Consider the following 22,188-nt stretch of genomic DNA (forward strand, 5'->3'; position numbering starts at 1 on the left):
CCTGATCCAGTACGTCTTTCTGGTCATTGCCTGAGAAGAAACTACCTCTGCTTTACTGATTATGCAATATTATATTTGGGGGAAGGAGGGAAAGGGAATGAAAAGGTACCCTTGTAGATGTGTTTACAACTTGAGTATTTACGTAAATGACTCTCTTGTCCTTATTCAGTGATCTATGAGTTCCTCTTATTAGGATCATTGCATCTTTCACAATGTTTCTGTTTCTGCATAAAACAGGTTACATACAGTGTGTTTGTTCAATAATGCCCTCATGTAGAAAGTCAGGGAAATGACCTTTAAAGAACAAAGTTAAGAATTAGTTTAATACTGAAGGAGGGTATTAAAAGGTTGTGAGATACTTTCAAAACAAATTAGTAAAACATTTCTTTCATTTCTTTATAGATTCTGGACAACCAGGAAGTCCAAGCCACAATGATCCTGCCAAGAATCCACCAGGTAAATATAAGTTCCAGAACATGTGCATCTAACATTGTTTGAGAACAAAGATACTACTGTTAATAGTTAAGAGAGCATAACTGGTCAGCACCAATTATGTACCAGTACTATTTTGCACTGGTAGGTACATATAATCAGGACAAGCTGTGATTATTTTAGCTCTTTTAAACTGGCAATGCCTCAATTCCAGTTTCGTCAACATTCATTTAATCTAAAGAATTTTTCTTTCAGTTCATGGTTTCTAAAATTTCATAAGTAGGGATGGGCAGAGGAGTAGGGAGACAAGATCCCAAATAACTTTACTTTTATAAAAGCCTTCAAATGCTACAATTATTCTTTTATCTCAGACAAAACACAATTGACCTACCTCTAAAGTCTGTGACCTGTGAGCTACCAGCTTCTTTACTTTTATTTTATACATGCATTATAAAATGCAAATATGTTCATGTTTTATATTTTTCATATTAGGTCAGAGCAGCTTTTTAACACGTTGTTAATGGGCCATGCTAGTGACATTTGGAATTTCTTTGAGAGAGGTGTCAGTGTAAACAGTCCTTTCAAGGATTCTCTAAAAATAAAAATTCAAGAGAAAATCAAACCCAGATTTCGGCATTCCACACTGTTTAGACCAAAAGTTCTTTGTATTTTCATGGAGTTATCCTGCTAATCAATTGGTGCAAGTAAATCGTTTGTTGTTTTATGAATTTTATTGGGGTAAGATAAACAAGTGTGACAGACATACTATCACTTCTTAATGAGCAAGGAGTGATTCCTGCCACCACCGTCAGGCTGTATCTTCTCATTTCAGCTCTCAGAAGAAGTGTCTATCTGAAATAAGCTGCAACTAAGTCAGTTTGCTCTTTTTCTAAATGCAAAATTAACCACATTCTGACCAAGAAGTAATTGTGTCATGCTGGGTTGTTACATATACTTGAATATTTTCTGGATCTGTCCAAATATTAGGGAAAACAGCCTGCGCTGTGGCTGTACAGTTTTGTACTATGCATACGATCAAAGTATTCTCTACACGTGGTAGGATATGTCATGTGTGTTGCATGTGAATACCCAAAAGTGGGAGAACCATCATAGATCATTATACAAAAAGTAATATAAAGACGTGGAAGATTGGAAGATTGCAGATATGATTTAGAGATATGAGGGCAGAACAAGTCAAATAACATGGTAAGCTCTTTTTCAAGTGATTTTTTAATGTGATTTTTTTTTGCAAGGGATGATGCAGGCTTGAAATCACTTTTGGCTGGAGACTTCGATGCTGTTTCTCTCCAAAATGTGTGGGATGTAGGCTTTTATTTATCTATTAAATACATGACATAAATTATGTAGGGTAGTGGTTTAAAAACCCAAACCAGCAAATTTACACCTAAAACAAGCCTGAAAAATTTTCTCACAGATAATCACAGTTTTGTAAAGCTTGGAGCATTTAGCTATAGAGCATTTATTTTTGTTTTAGAATATCTCTGTTTGTGAGTGCAAGAAAAGCCAAATGCATTACCCCTCGTCATTTTGAAGGATCCTTTGCAGCCTCTGGGTTTGGGAAGCTGAATCCAAGGTCTGGAAACTCACCTTCAACATGTTTTAAAATTCTGTTTTTAAAGTACCATTTAGCATTGAGAGTAGGAAGGTAGAAGTACATATTTCACTAGGGAGGATCACGTCCTCTGGCAAGTCCAGTCCCACCAACCCTCAGTCTCAATTCCAGGCTACTCCAGCAAGGAGTAATCTTGCTGCCAGCAACAGAGCCCTGGGGAGGGCAGCAGATGAGCTATATAGGCTTTCTTCTTTTGGCAGCCTTGCGGGGCAAGACCAGAGGCCCCAATGTTTGACAAACTCCAGTGTCCCAGAAGGTAGAGAGAGATAGAGGGCAGAGAAATCTGTTGCTGGTTTCATCATGAAACTTTCTGCTTGAAATTTGAGCATAACACTTTCTCATGCTTTGGAGTCAGTATTATTCCTTTATCTGCTGCCAAGTGGGGACAAAAAATAGAAGCTGTGCCTTGCTTCCCTTGAAACCCTTCATTTAAGCAGAGACAGAGGCATAATTGAATGTCATCTGTCTATTTGAGGATACATGAACTTCTAGCATCGTCCAGCTTCTCTGTGTGATACTGTCTTGGAGTTAAACAGGCAGAGAGCAAGCATTGAGGTTTGTGAGACTGCAGAATACAGGACTTCTGGGGCTGTGCAGGAGAATGAGAGGGAGTTGCACTCCATTCAGCTTGTCTGGGAAAAGCACTGCTGTCCTGTTCTTTCTTATTAAACTTCACATGAGTCTTATTATTAGAACCAGGCAGTCACTTCTGTCAGAACCCCAGAGGATATCCACTCTGAGGTTTGTTTTCGGTCCCAGGCCAGGAGCACGCGGACTGGCAGTGCCAGGAGGGTTTGTTCTTCTATCATGTTTTGGTCTGATGCCTGTATGTGAAGGAGCCAGGGCATTGGCAAGGGGTAGGTGCTGTTAGCTTTTGGATGCCACTACCTTCACAAAGACATTGCCAAGGAAGAGGAGGTTGGAAACTGAGTGGTAGTTGGCGAGGCTGCTGGTGTTAAAAGTGGCTTTTTCTAGGTTTGGCTAGACTGTTGCATTCTTTAGGGTGTCTGGTAATTTGCTGTCTTAACCATGGAGGGAGGGTAATGTCACTTGCCAAACAAAAGAACATTAAGAGCACTTGCTGGAATTCTTTACAATACGTTCCTAAAAATACACTGAATACTTTGATAGCATAATACAGTATTACTATGGTGTAGCTTGTGGTGAAAATGGTATGTAGCTTTTGTAGCAAGATCCAGGGATATCCTCCTCTAAGTTCTTTTTTTCAATAACTTTCATCTGGTATATTTCTAAAGAATGAAACTTGCTTTTCTGAGAGCTGGGTTGTAAAGGTCACTTCTTCGCAGGAATTGTTAAGTAGGTTCCAGACAGATAGATGAGCTGAACTGAATCGAACTGAGAGAGGAGAAGAGTTTGAACACTGCTTTTGTCCGCATCAGTCATTAAGTTCCTGGAATCTAAAAGTTTATGTTATGCTAGCATGATGCTAACTATTAAAAGTTTACATGGTTTCAAAGAGAGAATGGACATGTTCATGGATCCATTGAGGGTGACTAAACAGATAGAGGCACACCTGGATTAAGAAGTTTTAAAACTGAAAATATTTGGAGCCTTGGACATTATCAGTCAAATAAAAAAAAACCCAAATACTTTAGGCCTGCCCTGTTTCTTACTATTCTACTGGGCATCGTGCTCAGGGCTAGGGCTGAAGGCAGGCTGTTGAAGGAGACCTAGTGTGGCAGTTTCAGTGTAATGCTGTATTATTTGCTCCGTGAAAGTCCCGTAAGTCTTTTATATAGCTTAAGAAAATCTAAAAAATGAGCCTTCCTTAACATATGTGTCTCACAATACCTGCAAAGGTGTGGGAGGATATGTACTGAAGACAGAGGGAGTGATCTTTCAGTAAGTTCATCTGTTAGGCATAAGAAAATTATGAGGGTGAGTAAAAAGAGAAAAACATCTATAACTACTAGTAAGCTAATGATATTGACACCAACCATAATAATTTCGTCTCCAGTGATACAATCCTTACTAGCCAGTTCTTCTAGTAGAGAATTTTCTGGGTTTTGTTCTGTTTTATTTTTCTTTTCCTTACTTACTACCCGATAGCCACAACTGTTTGAAATTAATAAGGTTACTTGCTACCTGCCATTGGTGTGAGGTTGCCACTTGGCAGACTTGATTTATTTATATACCAGCTTTAACACTGCTGTGTCCAGTTGTTGCCATGTTGCTCAAATCTTTGAACACAGCCTTTATAACCTGCTGAAATAAGAGTAAGAAATAGCAATGCTGATACAATAAAATGTTATCTTGATGTGACAATAAGATAGGATAGACAGTTGAATACAATCTGAGGAATCAAGAGAACCGAAAACCTGAGGGAGTGAATACCAGTTCCTACTGGTGTTCCATGTCCTTCAGCTTTTGTCTTCTCAATGGAGCTGGGAGGAGAATAGTCTCTTCTTGTGCAGGCCCCTTTAAGGTTTCAGAGCTAGTTTTGTCCAGCATTGGGGAATACAAAAGATAACTTTTCAGAAGGTGCAAAGGAAACCTAATCATCCTGACATAGACAATTGTGGACCTCATTGGCAAGAGAAGACAAGTGTCTTCAGATTTTTGCTTTTATCCAAGCAGTTGAGTTCAGAGGTTATTAGAGCTATGTTTCCTAGCAAGTGGGACCTGCTAGGTTTTTTTGTTCCTGATAGGATTCACTCCACTTCAGCTGGTCCAAGGAATATTTTCATATAAATTTTGCAAACTCTATAATGTCAGTCAGGACTGTATGACGAATGCAGATGACTCAGGTTTGAGCCTGTGTGCTGATGAATATTACATTATTTATAGGGGGTGACACACTTTTAGACAGAGAGATTGAGAAACGGTCTCTCCGCCTTTCATTCCTCCCCACTGTTTCCCTTCTTCTTTCGTCCACAGTAACCCATGATATATCGTTAGGGAATTAATCTAGTGATAAGATCCTTAATCTGAATGAGGCGTAGGTATGTGAATCCCCAGCCCCAGCCTCACTACTCTGGAATTGGTTTTCCCCTTCTATTTTCACCAGAAATTTTATTCTGGGAACCATTTCCAAAGAAGACCTGAGTGAAATCACCATCTATTAATTTTTTTTTTTTTTTAATTAAAGAAGGTGTTGCCAAAAGGCTTGCAACCAGCCTCACCTATCTCTCAATATGCAAATCTCTCTTGCAGCTGTAGAGCCCCAAAGGCTTTTTTGTGCTTTCATATGGGCTAGCAGCCACAGGGAGAACATTCTTTTTGGATCAAGCCCTAAGAAATGTGTAATAAATTTGCCTATATATGACTTTTTAAAATAGAGGTATTTCAGTTTTAAGTTTTAGAATGTATAGTTTCAGAAATAACCTCTGAAGAGTAACATGGTCTCGACCTTTGCTCTCTTTTGGAAATGCAATAAGCAAATGTCTTTAACTTTTGAATGACTCGGAACACAGATGGTTTCATTATTTTACTGTATTGCAAGTTACCCTCTCGTGGATGGGGAATTAGCCCCCTAATTAATAGGAATAAAAGAGATATTCCCTGACCTCGTCATTGTAAGCAGCTTTTCTTGTGGAAGCAATGATGCCATAGTAGCAGTTTGGGATTCAGACAGTATTGTATTTAAACAAACATATATTCATCTCGCTTTTTCAGCATGGGAGTGGATATTCTGAAATGCTTGCTGTTTCCCGTATGCCTGCAGCCGTGCCATCTCAGATAGTGATCTTCAAATAAAACAGAGTTGGGTTTGGTCAGGGCTTGATTTTCTGTGGAGTTCTCCCTTTCCCAAATGCTCTATGAATTAGTAATACCAGTGATTGAGAGGTGATACTCTTCCTCGTCAGCCTCTCAGCTCCGAGCCAGGTGGGGCATTCTGGGGGCAGTGCGCAGCTGTGCTATCTCGGCAATCAGAAACCTGCACAGATTGTACAGCCCCTTTTTCCAAGAGGAAGAGTTTTTGGCCTTGCATGCTGGTTTGAAATTTCGTGTGGGTAATTACTACTGTCTACTGGGTTAGGATTACTTCTGAATTTTTGTTTGCATCGGCTCTCCTTCTTTATGAACCCCTGTGTAAATAAATGATGCTGTGATCAATTCTGATTCCGTGTTCACTTCTGATGCGGTTGTGTTCAATGGTGAGCCCAATGTTTTTTACATCAAAGCATGCACAGAGCAAGAATTTACTAAAAACTCTTAACGTTACCAGTTAGAATTCCAGAAACCTGCTTTGGCACCAGAAAATTCCTTTTTGGTACCTGGTTGTCCTATAGCTGTTAGAAAGCAGCTCCCCCAACCTCTTTTTAAATCTTGGCTGTAGTTTGCGTATAACCTGAGACCCTCTGGAGTGGAAGGCAGCATGCATTTGTGTTAGTTACCTTTCTATTTCTTGCTTCCTGGGGCATCTCTCTTCTTGGATTCCAGTACATGGATTCCAGAGTCCATTAAACCAGGTGTGTACTTCTTCAAATTACTGCAGCATTGAAGGATATTATAGTTCTGGTTATTAACTTGAGAGTATTGCAAGTCTCATTTGTTTTTGAAAATGGCACAGGCAGCTTCTTAGTTTCTTATTGTGCTAAAAAGTTCAATGGAGTCGGGGGATCTTTTTGCAACATGTTTGTTTCCTGTCCCAGTTACAACATCATTGCAACTTTCAGGAAAAAACCAAAACAAGCTGTGGGTATGCAACAAGGCCGGAGACAATTGTGTGATAACCAAAATAGCCTCATTCTCTGGACAGACCTTAGTTCAACTGTTTCAAATGACATAATCACTGAAATCTTCTGTGTCACTCCTTGGCTCATGTTATCCACCCTTAACTGCCTTTAAGAAATTCAGGTTCAGTGGGAACCTGTTTTTAGTCCTCTTTTTAAGATACTGGCTTCAAAATGTACGCAATAAGAAAACAAACTGCAAGTCTGCTGACTGTATGTTAACTTACTATGAACAGTGCGAGACTAATTTTTCGCTAGAAGTTCTGACTGTGAATAGTAGCTGTATGCCACTAGGATTCCTGCTGAAATTAAAGAGCTTCCTGTAGAAGTTAGATATTGCAGAAAGCAGCAAGAGCTGATCCTTAAAAAGTCAGTTTTCAAAGACTCAGACAAAAGAAGCTATATAATGAAATCCTTTACTCTTCAATGGTAGCAGTTTCGGAAGTCAAACAAACCTGTAGCAGCATCCAGAGCATTAGACTGCGTGACTTAAAGTCAAGCTACAGATCTCTGCTAGTATTTTGTACACCACGCTGAAGCTTCCAGCCTTTCTTCTCACAGTAGCTCCTGATGTTGAACCTGTCTTACTGCTAGTAAGTCTATCGTCTACTGCTGTATAATTCCTCTTTTTAAAGATCCAGAAATAAAAGTACAGTAATGCAAATTGTTTCCTGCACTGATTGGATCCTTACTGCTGTTTTATAAGTTGCTCAAAATCAAGGCTTTATCAGTGAAAAACCTAGACGTTTAATGATACCAGGAAGCAATTTTATGTTTTGGCATGAGTCAATATGCAGCAGAATGTAAACAGACATTCTATTCATAAAAGCACAATTAAATCAGAAGACATAAAAAGGCTGGTTAAAGATTTGTAAAGCCAGACGTCACTGGTAAGCTTTTAAGTAATGTGAGAACAAGCCCTTTACAGTACATGGTAGTGCAAACTGAAAATATTTTTCAGTGGATTTAAACAACTTTTTTTTTCCATTTTAAATCTTAGCATGGTTAAAAGCTATACTTGTAAATCAGCTCTTGAAGGCATAGCACAGGAATAGAGTGGAAGATGTGTAAGAACTAGGACAGAATAACTTCTACAGCAGTTGGAGGCATTACTGAAGGTTTCTCCTGTTACTGACTGTATGAGGGGAGCTTGATCAGAACTGCTGCTCGGCTTAACCTGTTTATCTTTCATCCTTGATGACACTAGTCTGGTCATTGTAGTACTGTTTGGAAAATGTATTTTTCAGAAATGTGTTTTCTGTAAAAAAGGTAAGGAGAGAAGACAGATTTTATACTCACCCTGTACAAAAACTAAAAGGAAATACAGAAAAAAATCCGCTGTTATTTATGGTTTTGGAAGTTACAGACTGTTTATACAGAATTGCACTATGGTGGTTTTGGCAGAAATGTTCTTTTTGTAGAACGCAAATTTTTAAGAATAATGACAATCAGTGAGTGTATTTCAGAAAGTGTCATCTCAGGCAAGATGAGTTTTAGTAAATGACAACTCAGTGCTTATATTAGGTTTTGAACAATAAAGACAGCAAAGTATTATCGTGACCATCAAAAGATACAGTAAATCCTCTATGAGGAATACAACAATAGACTGTTATCAAGTGTGATAGTTTCTGTATGGAACAGATCAGAAACACACACCAAGAATGCTAATTTAAGGTTCTTTAACATGTTAATGCAAGCAGTGCATTAGGGAATGCTTAATCAAAAAAAGAGTAAGACCCATACCGTACGGAGTTTCACCACTTTTTTTTCTTGCATGCAGTGTAATAATGTGAATATGAATGTTAACTCTTATTCAGTAGGGAGATCAGCTTCACAACGTAAAAGGCAGTGTCTCACACCATAAAGTCAAAACGTCCTATACTGTTGTCCTGCTGCATACAGTCTTGCTGTTTATCCTTTCTCATATGTAGAGTGCATGTTTCTGCAACAAATTACAGCAGTTTAATGGCCCAGAACATTTTCCTGTGACAGAGCTGGGACCCAAGAACAGTTCTGTAACATACCCATCATGGATTGTCTTCCTAACTAGTTAAAACTGTTGAAGTCCACTGGTGCTGGAACTGAACATACCATGTTTATTTTTCTGCACTCAGAGGCACCACTGGAATCCACTTTCCCTGTTAGAACATAAAGCTCAGGATTAAGTTGCTCAGTGACACAGAGTGTTATTGCTGCATCAATTTTTTAATAATATTTTGTCACATTACATAAAGAAAAAAATCAAGCTGTTTTTTCAATTGATTGAGACTGACTGAAACTGCAGTTTCCCTCTCTTTCCTAATGCCAGGCATTGCGTATATCTGTGGGTGTCATTATTTTTGGACCATCCAAGGCAGGATGAAACCTGGGTGAAAGACAGTGATCCATCAGTCAACAATGCATCCTGCTGTGAGGGGGTGATAAATAGTGATACCACTCAGTGGCAGATTTTTTCCCTGCTCCCATTTTGTTATCACAAGGAGAGAAACACACTATATTGCTCTTCATGTTATGTGGGTATCCTCAGTATTGCCAGTGAGAAAAACTAAGAATTCATGAGAGGGGGCTGAAGATTAAACATGTGTATCTGTGTGTCTGTGTGTGTGTGCCCATACACACGTATACATCTGTGTTACATATAAAGTCCTACATGGGCATTTTCTTTTTTTAATATGAGCCTTGGGGCTTGTTCTCATTGTAATGATAGCTTCACTAATCTGCACTGTGGTAAAGCTCCTCTCAAGCTAGCCTGACTTGAATGAGAGGAGTTGTGCTTCAAAGTAGTGGTATTTGGATAAGCAGCAGAGAAGTTCAGTCTTGTCTCATTACCAGCTCCAGAGCTGGCTGCATGTTTGTACACTGGCTTTAAGCCACACTTCACTTACAGGCCAACTAAAATCAAGAAACCAAATTTTTCTTTGGAAATCTCCCTTCCATGTACTACTTCAGACTGTTCCTGCTGGAGGAAATAGGCAGAGAAGGGAAAGATTGCCATCGTTGGAGGAATTATTAGCGTTCACGCAGCTTGCCCATTCTTAGGTTAAAAAATGAAAACGGAGGAAGAAGGGAAAAAGAAACATTAACTCTTTGCAATTTTTTATGATATGGGTATGCCAAGTTCAGTCAAATAAAGAAGTAAATATCTGAGAAGCCATGCCATGTTTTCACCCCCACAAAAAACATGGAGAAAGGGTGCAAGAGAATGCAGAAGATGAAAGAGAAAGGCTCTTATTTCTTAGAAACTGGAGAGGAATAAGGTTGCAGAAAGGCCTGCGATGTCCAGGTGAAGGACAATAAGAGAGGAAAAAGTAATGGACATGGAGAAAAGCTGTTGAAAATGAGAGGGAGAGGAGTGTGAAAGGAAGCGAAGAAAAAAGAGAGGGAGACCTGCAGAGCTACTAGTGGCAATAAAGACATGCAGGGATATTGTATGAAGTGTCATGCGGCGATATTGTATGAAATGACATTGACTGGAAGATGAGAAGATGATGGCATTGGCATCATCTTCTCATTCAGGATGATCCCACAGGCCTACGGTGCTCTGGATGCCCACTGCACTTGCTCCTGGGATGGTCTTTCAGCTGGAGAAGACTGACATTCGCTTATGGGTGTAACAGAGATGTCAGGAAATGTGCTCAGCTGGATGCATTCGCATTTTTTCAGCTTGAGTTGTCAGATTCTTTGTTTATACCTGCACTGGTAAATAATACCAGAGGTGTTGGCTGAGGCGGCTCTGTGGGCCTAGAAAGACTGCTAGTAAGCAGTGAAAACTGCTCATTTTGCCTCTGCCCTCTTTGACCCTGAAAAGTAAGTAGAGATTTCTCCAGATGTACCAAGGACAGATCTCTCAAGTGAAGCGTACTGCTTTTACAGTCACTTTTCTGATTATAGTGGCAGTGTTTTCTTAAATTACTTGAAGATGAAAGCAATAATTGCCAAAAGAAATCTAAAGAGAATAGTACTGAACCATTATTGTCCAAATCAGTAAATGTTACAGTAGGTGTATTTTTTATTTGTTTGTTTGTTTTGTTAGTTGAAACATTTAGAGTGCTTTTACTCATTCAAACATTTGGAACAGAAAATTGACAGTGTATTTCCAAAAGAAAAAAGCTGTCTAATTCAGAAAAGAGACTAGAGAAACCACAGTAAGAAATCGTTAGTGCACCATCTCACATGAAAACAAATAAAAAAGTAATACTGTTGGAGCAGCAATGTGCACCAAGTATAGATCTAAATATTTCTGTTGGGAAACGGTTGGCATTCCTACCCTGTAAGGGCTGTGATGTCATGTAATCTCAAATTCAGTCAAGTCAGCTTATGCAGTGATTATTGATATGAGACTTCCACAGAAACCTGGGTTTCTCAGCTCCCTTTTTGTAAGGTTATCTAGTTACACTACCTTGATTATCAGCTGTTGTTTCACTGCAGTACTTCAAGTTGTGCCTGTATTTCACAGCAGGGAAAGTATATCATATACATTTATCTTAGCATAAGTAAACATAAGCCAAAACAATAATATGGAGTTTCTTAAACATAGGTTTCTAGATATATAATTCAGCATATATATAAAAAACGCACTGAATAGCTCAGCTGTTTTGCCCAGTTCCTGCTTTTACTGGAAATAATAGTAAAACTCTCATCTGCCTCAGAGGTGATGATTTGGTAATGGATGTGGTAGTGTAAAATCACTATCAGCAGGCTAAGAGTTAAGTAAAAATCTATTTAGCAGAAATGTATGCGAGGACAGGACTGCTCTATGGTGAAATTGCTTAGTCCAGCTGATACAGTTAGTTCAATACTGACTTAAAAATTGAAGAAACTAATAAAAGGAAGTAGTTTTTAGACATTTTCTGGATGGTTTTCTAGGAACTCAGTGTATTGCTTGTTAGTTTTCATGCACATATTAAAAAATTGCTTTCTCACAACTCCTCAAGACTTTTTGCACCTCTGCCTGAGTTTCAGCTCTCATTAGATCCTTTCAGTGTACTTTGATCTATGTATTAAAGTTCTGGGACTCTGTTGATACTGTTGTTAGCTGGTGTATAAACTTATCTATAGTTATTTATTAATCTTCTCATTATACTGATTATGGTATTGTGATCTTTTTCAGTGTACCTTGAGGACAGTTTTGTGAAATCCGGAGTGTTCAACGTGTCAGAACTTGTGAGGGTGTCCAGAAGTAAGTTATCATTTGCATTTAATTATTTCCAAAGCCTGCAGTAATCCAGTGAAGGTTTTTTTCTTGAAGTTTTTTTTCTCCCCAACATGTAAGATGCATAGGAAATGCCTATAACCACACACAATTTTGATATCTTTGACCACAGTATTACAATTCATCTTGCATGTGTTTGTAATAAAACAAACAGAAGTCTTCTTTTGTCTCTTCGATATTTAAAGATTGAATCAATTTGTTATGTGTCCCTCTGCACAGCTTAATAGACTGATACATCAATAAAATTACCATATGTAACAAAACCTTCTATTTGTTAGACTTGCGGCTTTTTAAGGTTGTCCTACACATCCTTGGATTTTGCTAAACCATCTGATTATTCTTTTAGTTTGTTTTTGAATTTGTAGCTCTTAAAAAAAAATCGCAGCACAGATATAGAGGATGACTAACTTAATGTATTATACGCTTGTATTTACTTTACTCGTAGCACTGGCTGTAATTGAATTTCTAATTACATTGGCTTGTTTTGGCATCAGAAATGTTATGCACACGAACATGCAAAAAAGAAGTAACATAAAATGTAAATATAAAAGGACAGGTGAAGCTTTTATTGCAGAAAGAAAAATCCAAATGAATATAAATAAGAAGATCTCTTCTGCTGACATCTAAGAATTTGCTATAATAGTATGGCATAAAACCAGTGCATATCTTCATTTGACATTGCTTTCCGAATGCTTCTTTTCTCCCTTTAGTATCAACATTATTAAAGTATTTCTCTTAAGACTTCATTAGGAAGTGAACAAAAATAATTGAAAGTTATAGTTAGAAGTGTCTGCAGTGAGGACACCAACATTATAATAACTGAATGGTCCAGGAAAATCTCTTTTCTGATGAGGTGAGGACAAAACCAGTGAGCCAAAACTTTCCAAAACTGTCTGTCCAAACTTTGTATAGGAGTTAATTCATGCTAGGTCAGGATGCTGGAGGAATTTAATTAACTTATTGAGTCTTAAGATGCATGTGTCATTTCATTTGCTGTAGTCAGAAATTAAAATTATGTTAAGTCAAGTCCTTCAGCAAAATACTGAGCATTGCCATCCTGCAGTGTTAAGACATATTCTCTTCTGTGCTGGCTGAAGGTATGGTTTTGCTGTTTTAGGAGGCTGAGGATGTGCCAAATACAGCTATCTTTTAGTTGTCAGGTGGTTAAATACCTTTTAAAGTATCAGGCCATTCAGATTAAAAAAGAATCAATATTGTTATGTTATGAAATCGTACCTTCTGCAGCTGTTATACACGATATACTTCTAATAATAAGCTTTAAAGCATGTGGTTTCTGTGGGATTTCTTACCATGCATTTGTTTAACCTCAAGCCGCAACAGAGTTGTACTTTAACTGTCAGGAAAAATACAAACCTTCAGATACATTACACAACATGCAATTATTCTTTTAAGTGCCAAAGGTAGTTAAAATGCACAATGCACAGACAGTGAACAAAGGTAAATATACCACAATATGTAACATATAATTTATTCTTGAAATGCCAAGACATACGGTACACAGACTCTGTAAGGAGGTGAAGATAACACTGAGCGTGCGTGTTTGCATGTAGGTGTACATATGTCAAGCAGTACCTGTGGCACTGGGTGAAAGAAAAAGGAGGCTGCAAAACATGCTGTCAGCACAGAAGGCTATTATTAATACAAAAGAGTTAACATTAAGGGAAAAAGAGTTTGTGTGTCCCCAGGTTTGTTCTTTCCAGTTCTTTTAGTTCTTTAATAAATAATGTTAGCTGTCCTTATAAACCCTGCCTCATTCATTATAAAAGCCCTTCTACAGAAGGCTTGACTTTGTGCCGAGGTTTGTGTTACCTTTTTCATATTGATGATTGCAGGTTATCTGTTATACAACAAATATATTACGTCTGCACAATTGCTAAGGGATCTCTAGGGACTGGGGAAAATAATTCACTTTTTAAAATATATAAACATTGATAGAACTTGTCTGTACTTGGTTTCTGCAAGAAGCAGAAAATTAGATACATGTAGTAACATCTTGATGTTCTTCCCAGTGTTAAAAATGAAAAGATAGCTAAAAAGATAGAAGATTATCTTTGACTCGTTATGATGATGTGTTTTTCAGCACCCATAACCCAGGGAACTGGAGTGAACTTCCCAATTGGAGAGCTTCCGAGCCAGCCATATTATCATGATATGAATTCGGGTGTAAATCTACAGAGGTCCTTGTCCTCTCCACCAAGCAGGTAAAAACTTGAAATAAGTGCTAATGTGAAAAAAACAGGTTTAGCAGTGTGGACAAGCAATTCACAAATACTGTCAACAGCCAACTATTTTATGAATTTCCTTTGATTTTGGGAGGTAGGCTACTTACATACTTTACCATAATCTATGTACAGATATATATGTTACAAATCTTGTAATCTAAAGTGATGCCATTATTGCCTGTCGTTGGTGTTGATATCGAAGACGATAATAACTTTTGTCAAGATTTGAAGTGCTCATTAATCATCTGCTAAGAGAACAGCTACGCATCCTGAAACTGCTGCTGAGTTGCAGGTCGGTCTAGCAGCCGGCAACCTGCTGGCAGGGCTCGATGCCACATGGTGGTTGCCGGCACAAAGGCTGTCTTTGAGGGCTGCCTCTTGGGCCTCTGACTTGAAAGATGTGTTGGGACAGATACTGTTTCCTGTGGCAAAGGTGTTAGGACAGGTATATAAAGACAAAGTGTCTTTATCCGTAGCATCATCCCATCCCATCTCATGAAACTGTGTTTCCTGCCTCACCCTTACAAGGGACATTTCCCAGCACAGTGGGAACAAGGAGGAGCATGCGAGATAGTCACAGGCTCTCTGATTTTTCTCAGGGGTCTCCATGTGCCTGCTACAGGCAATTTGATCTGAGGGACTCGCTTCTTCCTTGCTTCAACACGCTCCCTTCTCCCAGCTCTGAGAAAGACCCCATTCCCTCCCTCAGGAACAGCTGGCGGGCCCACAGAGGTGGAGAACCTGCTGTGCCCTCCTTCTGACTCCCAGATAATGTACTGTCTGTCACACCCCTGGGGCCCCTTGGTTTTCTGAAACTGTCCGATGTCCCATGAAATCATAAGCCCTATAGGACCTCTCATTGCCCCATGTTTCTGCACCCCAGTGAGTCAGGAAGTGTCTGCACAGTGCGACAGGATTTAACAGGACTGTCAGGGGGCTGGGGTGCTCTTCCACCAGCGCCTCGTGCTTCGGAGTTATTTTGCTCATAGTTCCCTATTTCATTCCACTGTATTTTTCAGCTTGGCAGTTCATCTAGTACATTTTAGAAATGGACAGATTAATTCTCACAGTGTTGTCTAAATAATAATAATAATAATAAAAATCATAGTAATACCACCACCATTAAAACCTTCATCCTGGTTTTCTTTGGCAGTCAGCATAACAGCTTCAGTATATATTGTTACGAAGAAACTTGACTTTCCTCCACTGCATTGAAGTGCTGCCTTGTTTTATATAGTGTGACTTGAAATATGGGCCTTTTGTTGTTTTTAATTAAACTAGTCTGAAATGAAAAGTCTTTGTTTCAGTTTAGACCTCTTTGAAAAGCTTAGGATTTTGACCTGGTGAAATGGAGTAAATTACATTTTTTCCTTATTAACACATTCTGAAAAGTTCCCGCTTTACCTTGACTTTATCAGTAATACTTTTCCAGTGCTTTGTTTTGCTCATGGTTTCTGCATAGTGTTGAACACTCTCTTGACACAACCTTTCTTTGGTAGGTTACAGGAACTGGTTTCTTGGTTATTCAGCCAAATGCTGGTAGACTTTTATATGTTACCCATTCATGCCATCTCTGAAATATTAAATCATGTGAAAAATCCAAGCACATACCTGCATTACATATAATTAAATAACATCGTCTGTGTAAGTTAATGTAAACGCTAATATCCACTTTTTTGTGCTTTGTATGCCTGAATTACTTTCTATTGAAATATTTGTTGAAATCCAAACAGTTTATATACCACTACTAGCTGCATATCATATTCACTGCCAAACTCACATTACTTCAACAGCAAAAGACCCAAAACTATCTCCATAGATGAAAATATGGAGCCAAGCCCGACAGGAGACTTTTATCCTTCTCCAAATTCGCCAGCTGCGGGGAGTCGGACATGGCATGAAAGAGATCAAGGTGAGTAACACCGGACCTTGAAGTATATTCAAATATACAATAAATATCTGCATCTGCCTTTCCATTACTGCAATAAAATGATGGCTTTTTAGAAAAATCATTATTTTTCTGTCTGGTATGTGTATTTGCTGGTTTTGTAAATGTAGTTAAAACCAACACTAAACAGGATATGGTATAAACAACCACATAATAATTTTTCCATCTGGTGACTGCCTTATCTATTGTTTGAAAAGATGTGTGACAAGTGAGGTGCTTGATATTGTGTATGCTGTGATCATCCCAGGAGGATGTTGAGTACAATGGTTTCAAGTAAAAAACAAAACATCTCCATACTATGGTTGAGTCAACACTAGTTTACTCAGTTTTTTGTTTTACCATGACAGACTTCTGTATGTGCGTTTAGTCCATATTATGTGACTCAGAATAGGTCCAATAAGCTCTTTTCTGAAGAGCCCACACATACCTCTGTGGGACTATATCCATATGCTAAAGGGCATTGGTAAGTGTTGTTGTGTTTTGGGTTATCAGAAGCAAGGAACATGTTTGTGTGGAGAAGAAAGATATGGCTGTCAAAACAGTAAAATTAATTGTCATAACTTTCCCTCATGTTATCTTGATGCTTTATAAACCCAGATGCCATTAGTCTTTCCCCTCACCTTTGTGATGTGAAAATGTGTATAAACTCACATGTATTTGAACAGTGATGGTTAATGGATCCTGTGGCTGAGGTGGTGCAGCTACTTGGAGAGTCTGTGAAATGTACAGCACAGTATGTAAAAGTGAAATAGAGAAAAAACATGCCGTTGCTTCCTTTGCTGATCTTCCAACGTTTGCCCTCCTTTTCCCCGTCCGCTGCTCATCGTTACTCTCAGTTCTTCAGTAACCAACCGACCCTTTGGTCTTACCTCATTTTTATATTGTTTTAGGCTTCTTTTTTTTTTTCTTGGCTTTTTTTTTGCCTGCTAAGTTTTCTCTTTCATCTCTGTGTGCAAGGTAGCATGTGATTGGTATTTAATTTAGCTGCCTTTTATTTTCACATTTTTGTTATAGTTGGTCTCCTTTTAATCTGCTTCTGCCTACCCTCTGATCTGTGTTCTCATCATTAGGCTGTTCCTCTCACACAATATTTACTAGTCTTTTTCTTCGTCATTTCTTTGGTACTTTTTGTTTCTCATGAAGGCTCTGATATTTTCTTATTTCTGGCTGTTTGCAGCATTCACTGTTGAATTTAAAAAAAAAAAAGCCTGCCGGTGGCTTTGCATAACCAAACGTAAGAACAGCAAAATAGCAGTTCTCCCAGCCAGAATCTTCCCCCTTGTGCAAAAAATTGTCCTCTCTGACTGTTACCTGTTTTACCATGATTTTTGCCACTTTATTATGATTATTCATAAAAAACAGGATTGTACCTCAACTAATTTTTGTGCTTTTTAAAGAAATTATTTTTGTGGTTGTGGGGAAAACAGCCCATCCTTCCTCTTTGAAGTGGCTCCACATAACCCACTTGTGAGATGAAGTCCTTTTGTGCTGCTGAGTGAGCTGTAGGAGCTTCTGAGAAACGCAGTGCCACATGGACAGCCGAGCCCAAGTCCTGCTGACAGAGCCCGTCACAGATGATCTCTATAGTTCCCAACTATCTCAAATTGCTTTTTAGCTCTTGAATCATTCTGCTTGCAAAGAACTGTGCTCTGTGAACACTGGATTTGTTCAGTTTTACCAGCCTTCTTTATGTCACATTTATCAGTAGTGAACAATGTTATTGTTCAGATTGCTTGAGTAGATTTACAATGAACTTTTACTTAATTTCTGTGCCATTGGGTAGCTAGACTTGCAGACTGAAACAGCTGTTAACTCTCTATATATGTTTCGTAAACCAGAGAACTCCAAAAGATGAGAAAGAGAGAATAAAAGAGATAGATCTGAATCAGCGTTTTTTTTTTTTTTTGCTTTCTGGAGTTTACATTTCTCCCTGCATATCCTGTTCTCCAGCACTGCTGGACCTAGTGAAATTTTACCAGATCCCTGGCAGAGAGGTTGTCTTTGAGACGCTGTGAGGGACGTTGTTTTTTCTGTCCTTGAGATGTTCTTCCATACCTGCAGAGGGACAGATATACCACTGTCCAGTCTGCAAACAATTATACTGGGGGAAGCATAAGCCTTTTGCCCCTAACCATTTATGTTTGGCTCCAGTCACTTTCTCAGGTTATCCTGCTGCTGTGGAAACACTGTGAGGCAGCGACCGCAATGCCTGTCCTTGGTACCTGGCCTCACTGGGAGGGGGTATGTGGCAGCTCCTGGCATATTTGCTCTGCTGCTAGTTTGTTAGATGCTTGATATCATCTTCATATTAGCATGTATCTGTGTAGAGTTCCTTTTGGACGATCCTTGGGTCTTACCAGGGTATGATATTTGTGAAAACCTATATTCCTTTTCCTTATGCCTGCAAGCACAAAGATAATAGAAATAAAAGTTTGGCAGTGGTTTCTATGCCAGAGAGCTCACTGGTGCTACTTCCCTCTCTCCCATGGAGATTGCTGTGTCGTATGAGTTTAGGTATAAATGAAAAAAAAAAAGGAGAAGCCATTTGGGATCACATTTGTGTGTTAATCCAGTGTCACCAGATGCTCATGTAGTCCCAACAGGCACTGGTTTTCCAGGCAGTCTCCAAAGGTCACCAGCACCAGAAATGTGAATCATCCCACAGTACCCACAAATGAGAATATGCAAAGGTATCATGTTTAGTTGGATAAGTAACTTCTCTTTCACTCTGATGCAATTTTAACTTTTCTAAGAGAAACAAAATCAGAAATAGGGTTGATTTTAAGATAGAACGTTATTGATTTCAGTTTCATTGTCTCTGTTTTGAACCTGACAGAGCAAAGTCTCTAACTTCTGACCTGAAATAGATCTAGTTTCTTCATCTGCATACCTAAGTGTAATATATTTTCGTACAAATAGAAATTACATAGACTTGAAAAATTCTTTTATCATGAAGGCTTTTCATATCTTTGTTTAGCTACATTTGTAAAGTAGCAGAAATGAGATGACAGTGGTAGTTTGGAACCAGAGATAGTCACAATAAAACAAGGATAGATGAAACAGGTTGGAATAAAGTAGTTAGGAGTTTCATAGGTGTCTAAGGCGTATCTAACTATTTTGATAGAGAGAATGGGACAAAGATTAATGAGCAACACAGAAATATACTGAGGTTAAAAATGTGACAGATGAAAATTTGCAGTGGGGTGGAACAGATTAGATCAACCTTTTATTGCTGTGAAAAACAAATATGCAGTTTAGTAGGTAAGTAGATATCAGGAGAGGAGTGATTCTGTATGAGTGATTCTGTTGTAATCCTCATAGTTTCTATATCTTCTCCACTGCGCAAGCGTGCATCATGGGGTAGGAAAATGACTACAGGAGTACTTGTGGTTTTGCCAGGATGTGATATTTCTGAAACTAAGAAAAAAAAATCTAGCCCAGCTACAATAAAATCTTCCTCATACCACACTCTACTTTCAGTTGTAAAATTCCAAACTTTGTCCTTTTGCTGTTATCTGTCTTCTTCCTGTCGTACTACTTCCAAAAATGTTTTGATAAGATTTCCAGATGTTGTGTTTTATAGTCTTATTTTAGGGGAGTTGGCTGTTTGAAGATGTAATTCTGGGCAGAAATAAGTAAGCATATCTGAAAAATGAGAACTTTAGATGGTCTAATAGGTTGGTCAAAGCCAATCCATGAAGGGTTATGAGCAGTGGCTTCATTATCCAATGCTCTAGTATTGTTATGCATGTTATTGTTCTGATATAAAAATATAAAAAACTCTAATTAACCAAAATTATTATTAAAAATAAATTTTTATGTGTTTGTTGAAGTCAGATTATAAATCCTTATGGAAGAAAAGAAAAGCTTGTGAAGCCATGATACTATCCTTACTTCATTGGCTGCAAAAATTTGTGACTATTTTAAAAATATATGTCATCACAAGAGTGTGTGTCACAGTTTCAAAAACAGATTAAAAAAAAAGATTACTGTGGATTTACAATGTTGTCTTTGAGTTTACGTACATTTAATTATTGTGGGAAGATTCTGTAATTTGTGCCATAATTTTTGTTACGTTAAAATAATTGAAATATGACTCTATTTGCATGATTTTTTGAAACAGATGTGACGTCTTCCTGCAGAGCAAATAGGCAGGTTTATAACTGCAAAGATTTCTCCCAAACCTTCTCTCTACTATTAGCCTTTCAAGTAACTAACCATCCTCCAAAAATCTCAGAGCCTAAGAAAGTGAAAAGTCATCTCTGAGAATGGTGCATTACTTAGAAATAGAGCCCTAACATGACAATTAGGAGTTAAATTTCTGTGTCTGCTGTCAGATCTTGTGCAAGTTATTTGTTCTGTCTTGTACCTCGTTTTTTCCAATTGAATGTCTTATTGATTTCAATAATGTCTGGATCATGTCTTACTTACATTTCTACCAATTGGAAATATATCTAGATCTAAAAAGTAGTTTGCTGTAAATCTCTTGCAGTCTTCCTTTTTCCAGGTTGTGGTAACTGAATTCTTTACGTGTTTCTATATTAAACAAAATTTTGAATTCCTTGAGTAGTGTAATAATACTTTGCTGCATGAGTAAACTTTCTGAGTGTTTTAGAAATTCTGAGGAGGATAACATTTTGTACAGTTAAAAAAAAAAAAAAAAAAATCACCCTCCCAAATTGGAAGAGGAAGTTGTTAAAAATATAACAAAACTAGCAACTAGTGCAGTGGATAAAAAATACTTCGGATCTAATAGGCTAAGAACTGTTGGTGAACATCTTGATTTATTAACTGGTAAGTAAATCAGATACTTTTTCCTTAACTCATAAGGAAACAGGAATATCAGAAGAACAGAGCACAGTGTGTGCACCTACGGCTTCCGTTCTAAAAGCTAGCTTGACAAAGTGCGTTAACATAATTGCAGACAATTTTAGTATTTGTCCTTGAGATCTGTTTTACTGTTATAGTGTTACAATACTGTGTATGTTGTAAATAAATAAAACAGGGGTTATCACCAATGCACGCTGGTCATGATAAAAGTGGAGAGATTCATGTGGATTTCTGTAGTAGTCAGGTGTCTGGAAATACTGAATGTCAATATACAATGAAGTGAATTTTAATTTTACAGTTTCTTCATCATGTTCATTCTCTTACACCTCACCCACCTCTACCAACAGTCAAGAGTCAAGATGCCAGCATACCATTAAAACTGAAACAGCTGGACCGCCTTCACCCGTTGATTGGCCAGCAGCTGTTGGACCCTCCACTTCTCAGGTCCCGAGCCCCTTTGTCGGATACCCCTCTTCTGGACACTTGTCCCCTTTTGCTTTCTCCCCACCCACCGGACACTCCTTCCCCATTGGGGTCCTTCCCGATGGCTCTTTCCTTCTTGGGCCTTCTTCTCATGGACCGTCAAAGATGGACGTTCTCATTTCCGAAGTGAGGGAACTAAAAGAGGAAGTAGTTAATGTGGTCCAGGAGTTGAGAACGGTAACAAATCACCTTGGCTTTTTGGTGGCCTGTGTTGGACAGAGTTCAGGATTTTTTCCAGCTCCTGGTGCTCCTTCTGAAGGTTAATGCTTTAGAAACTCATAGTCTCCATCTAACAGATGAATTCATCTTGCAAAGATTTACCTTGATGAATATCTGTTAAATGCATTTCTGTGTTTTTGACTCAGTCTGAGTTCTCAAAATCCTTGTATGTCAAAGCATGTTTTAAAGCAATTTATGTCTTGTTAGTAACTTCCGTTACATCTGCCTTTGTATTTTTTAATATTTCAAAATACTCTTTAATCAATGTATACATACACATACACATACCTTTCATATATATATATATATACCCTTGCACACCTTATGGATCTATCTGAATTTTCTGTGTTTTTAACTACTATAATGTGTGCACAGTAGTCAAACACTGCCATTTGATAAGTTTTCATAACTTCACATTCGTAAAGTGAGAGGTACTTTTCACCAAGAGTAGTTTTTCAAAGTGTATTTCCAGAGAAAATTCTTAGCCATGG

General features: G+C 38.2%; 1 protein-coding gene across 6 annotated transcripts in view; it reads left to right on the forward strand.

Annotated features, from left to right (window-relative positions):
* NFIB (nuclear factor I B) overlaps positions 1–22,188 on the forward strand; it is a 177,135-nt gene that overhangs the window by 100,773 nt on the left and 54,174 nt on the right. For all 6 annotated transcript variants that reach the window (XM_075136389.1, XM_075136392.1, XM_075136391.1 and 3 more), the window contains exons 3-6: positions 403–456; positions 11,873–11,941; positions 14,076–14,196; positions 16,011–16,129. In XM_075136389.1, the coding sequence (XP_074992490.1) occupies positions 403–456; positions 11,873–11,941; positions 14,076–14,196; positions 16,011–16,129 (363 nt within the window). The remainder of the gene's footprint in view (positions 1–402; positions 457–11,872; positions 11,942–14,075; positions 14,197–16,010; positions 16,130–22,188) is intronic.

This window comes from Calonectris borealis, chromosome Z, assembly GCF_964195595.1.
Source record: "Calonectris borealis chromosome Z, bCalBor7.hap1.2, whole genome shotgun sequence".
Lineage (NCBI taxonomy): Eukaryota > Metazoa > Chordata > Aves > Procellariiformes > Procellariidae > Calonectris > Calonectris borealis.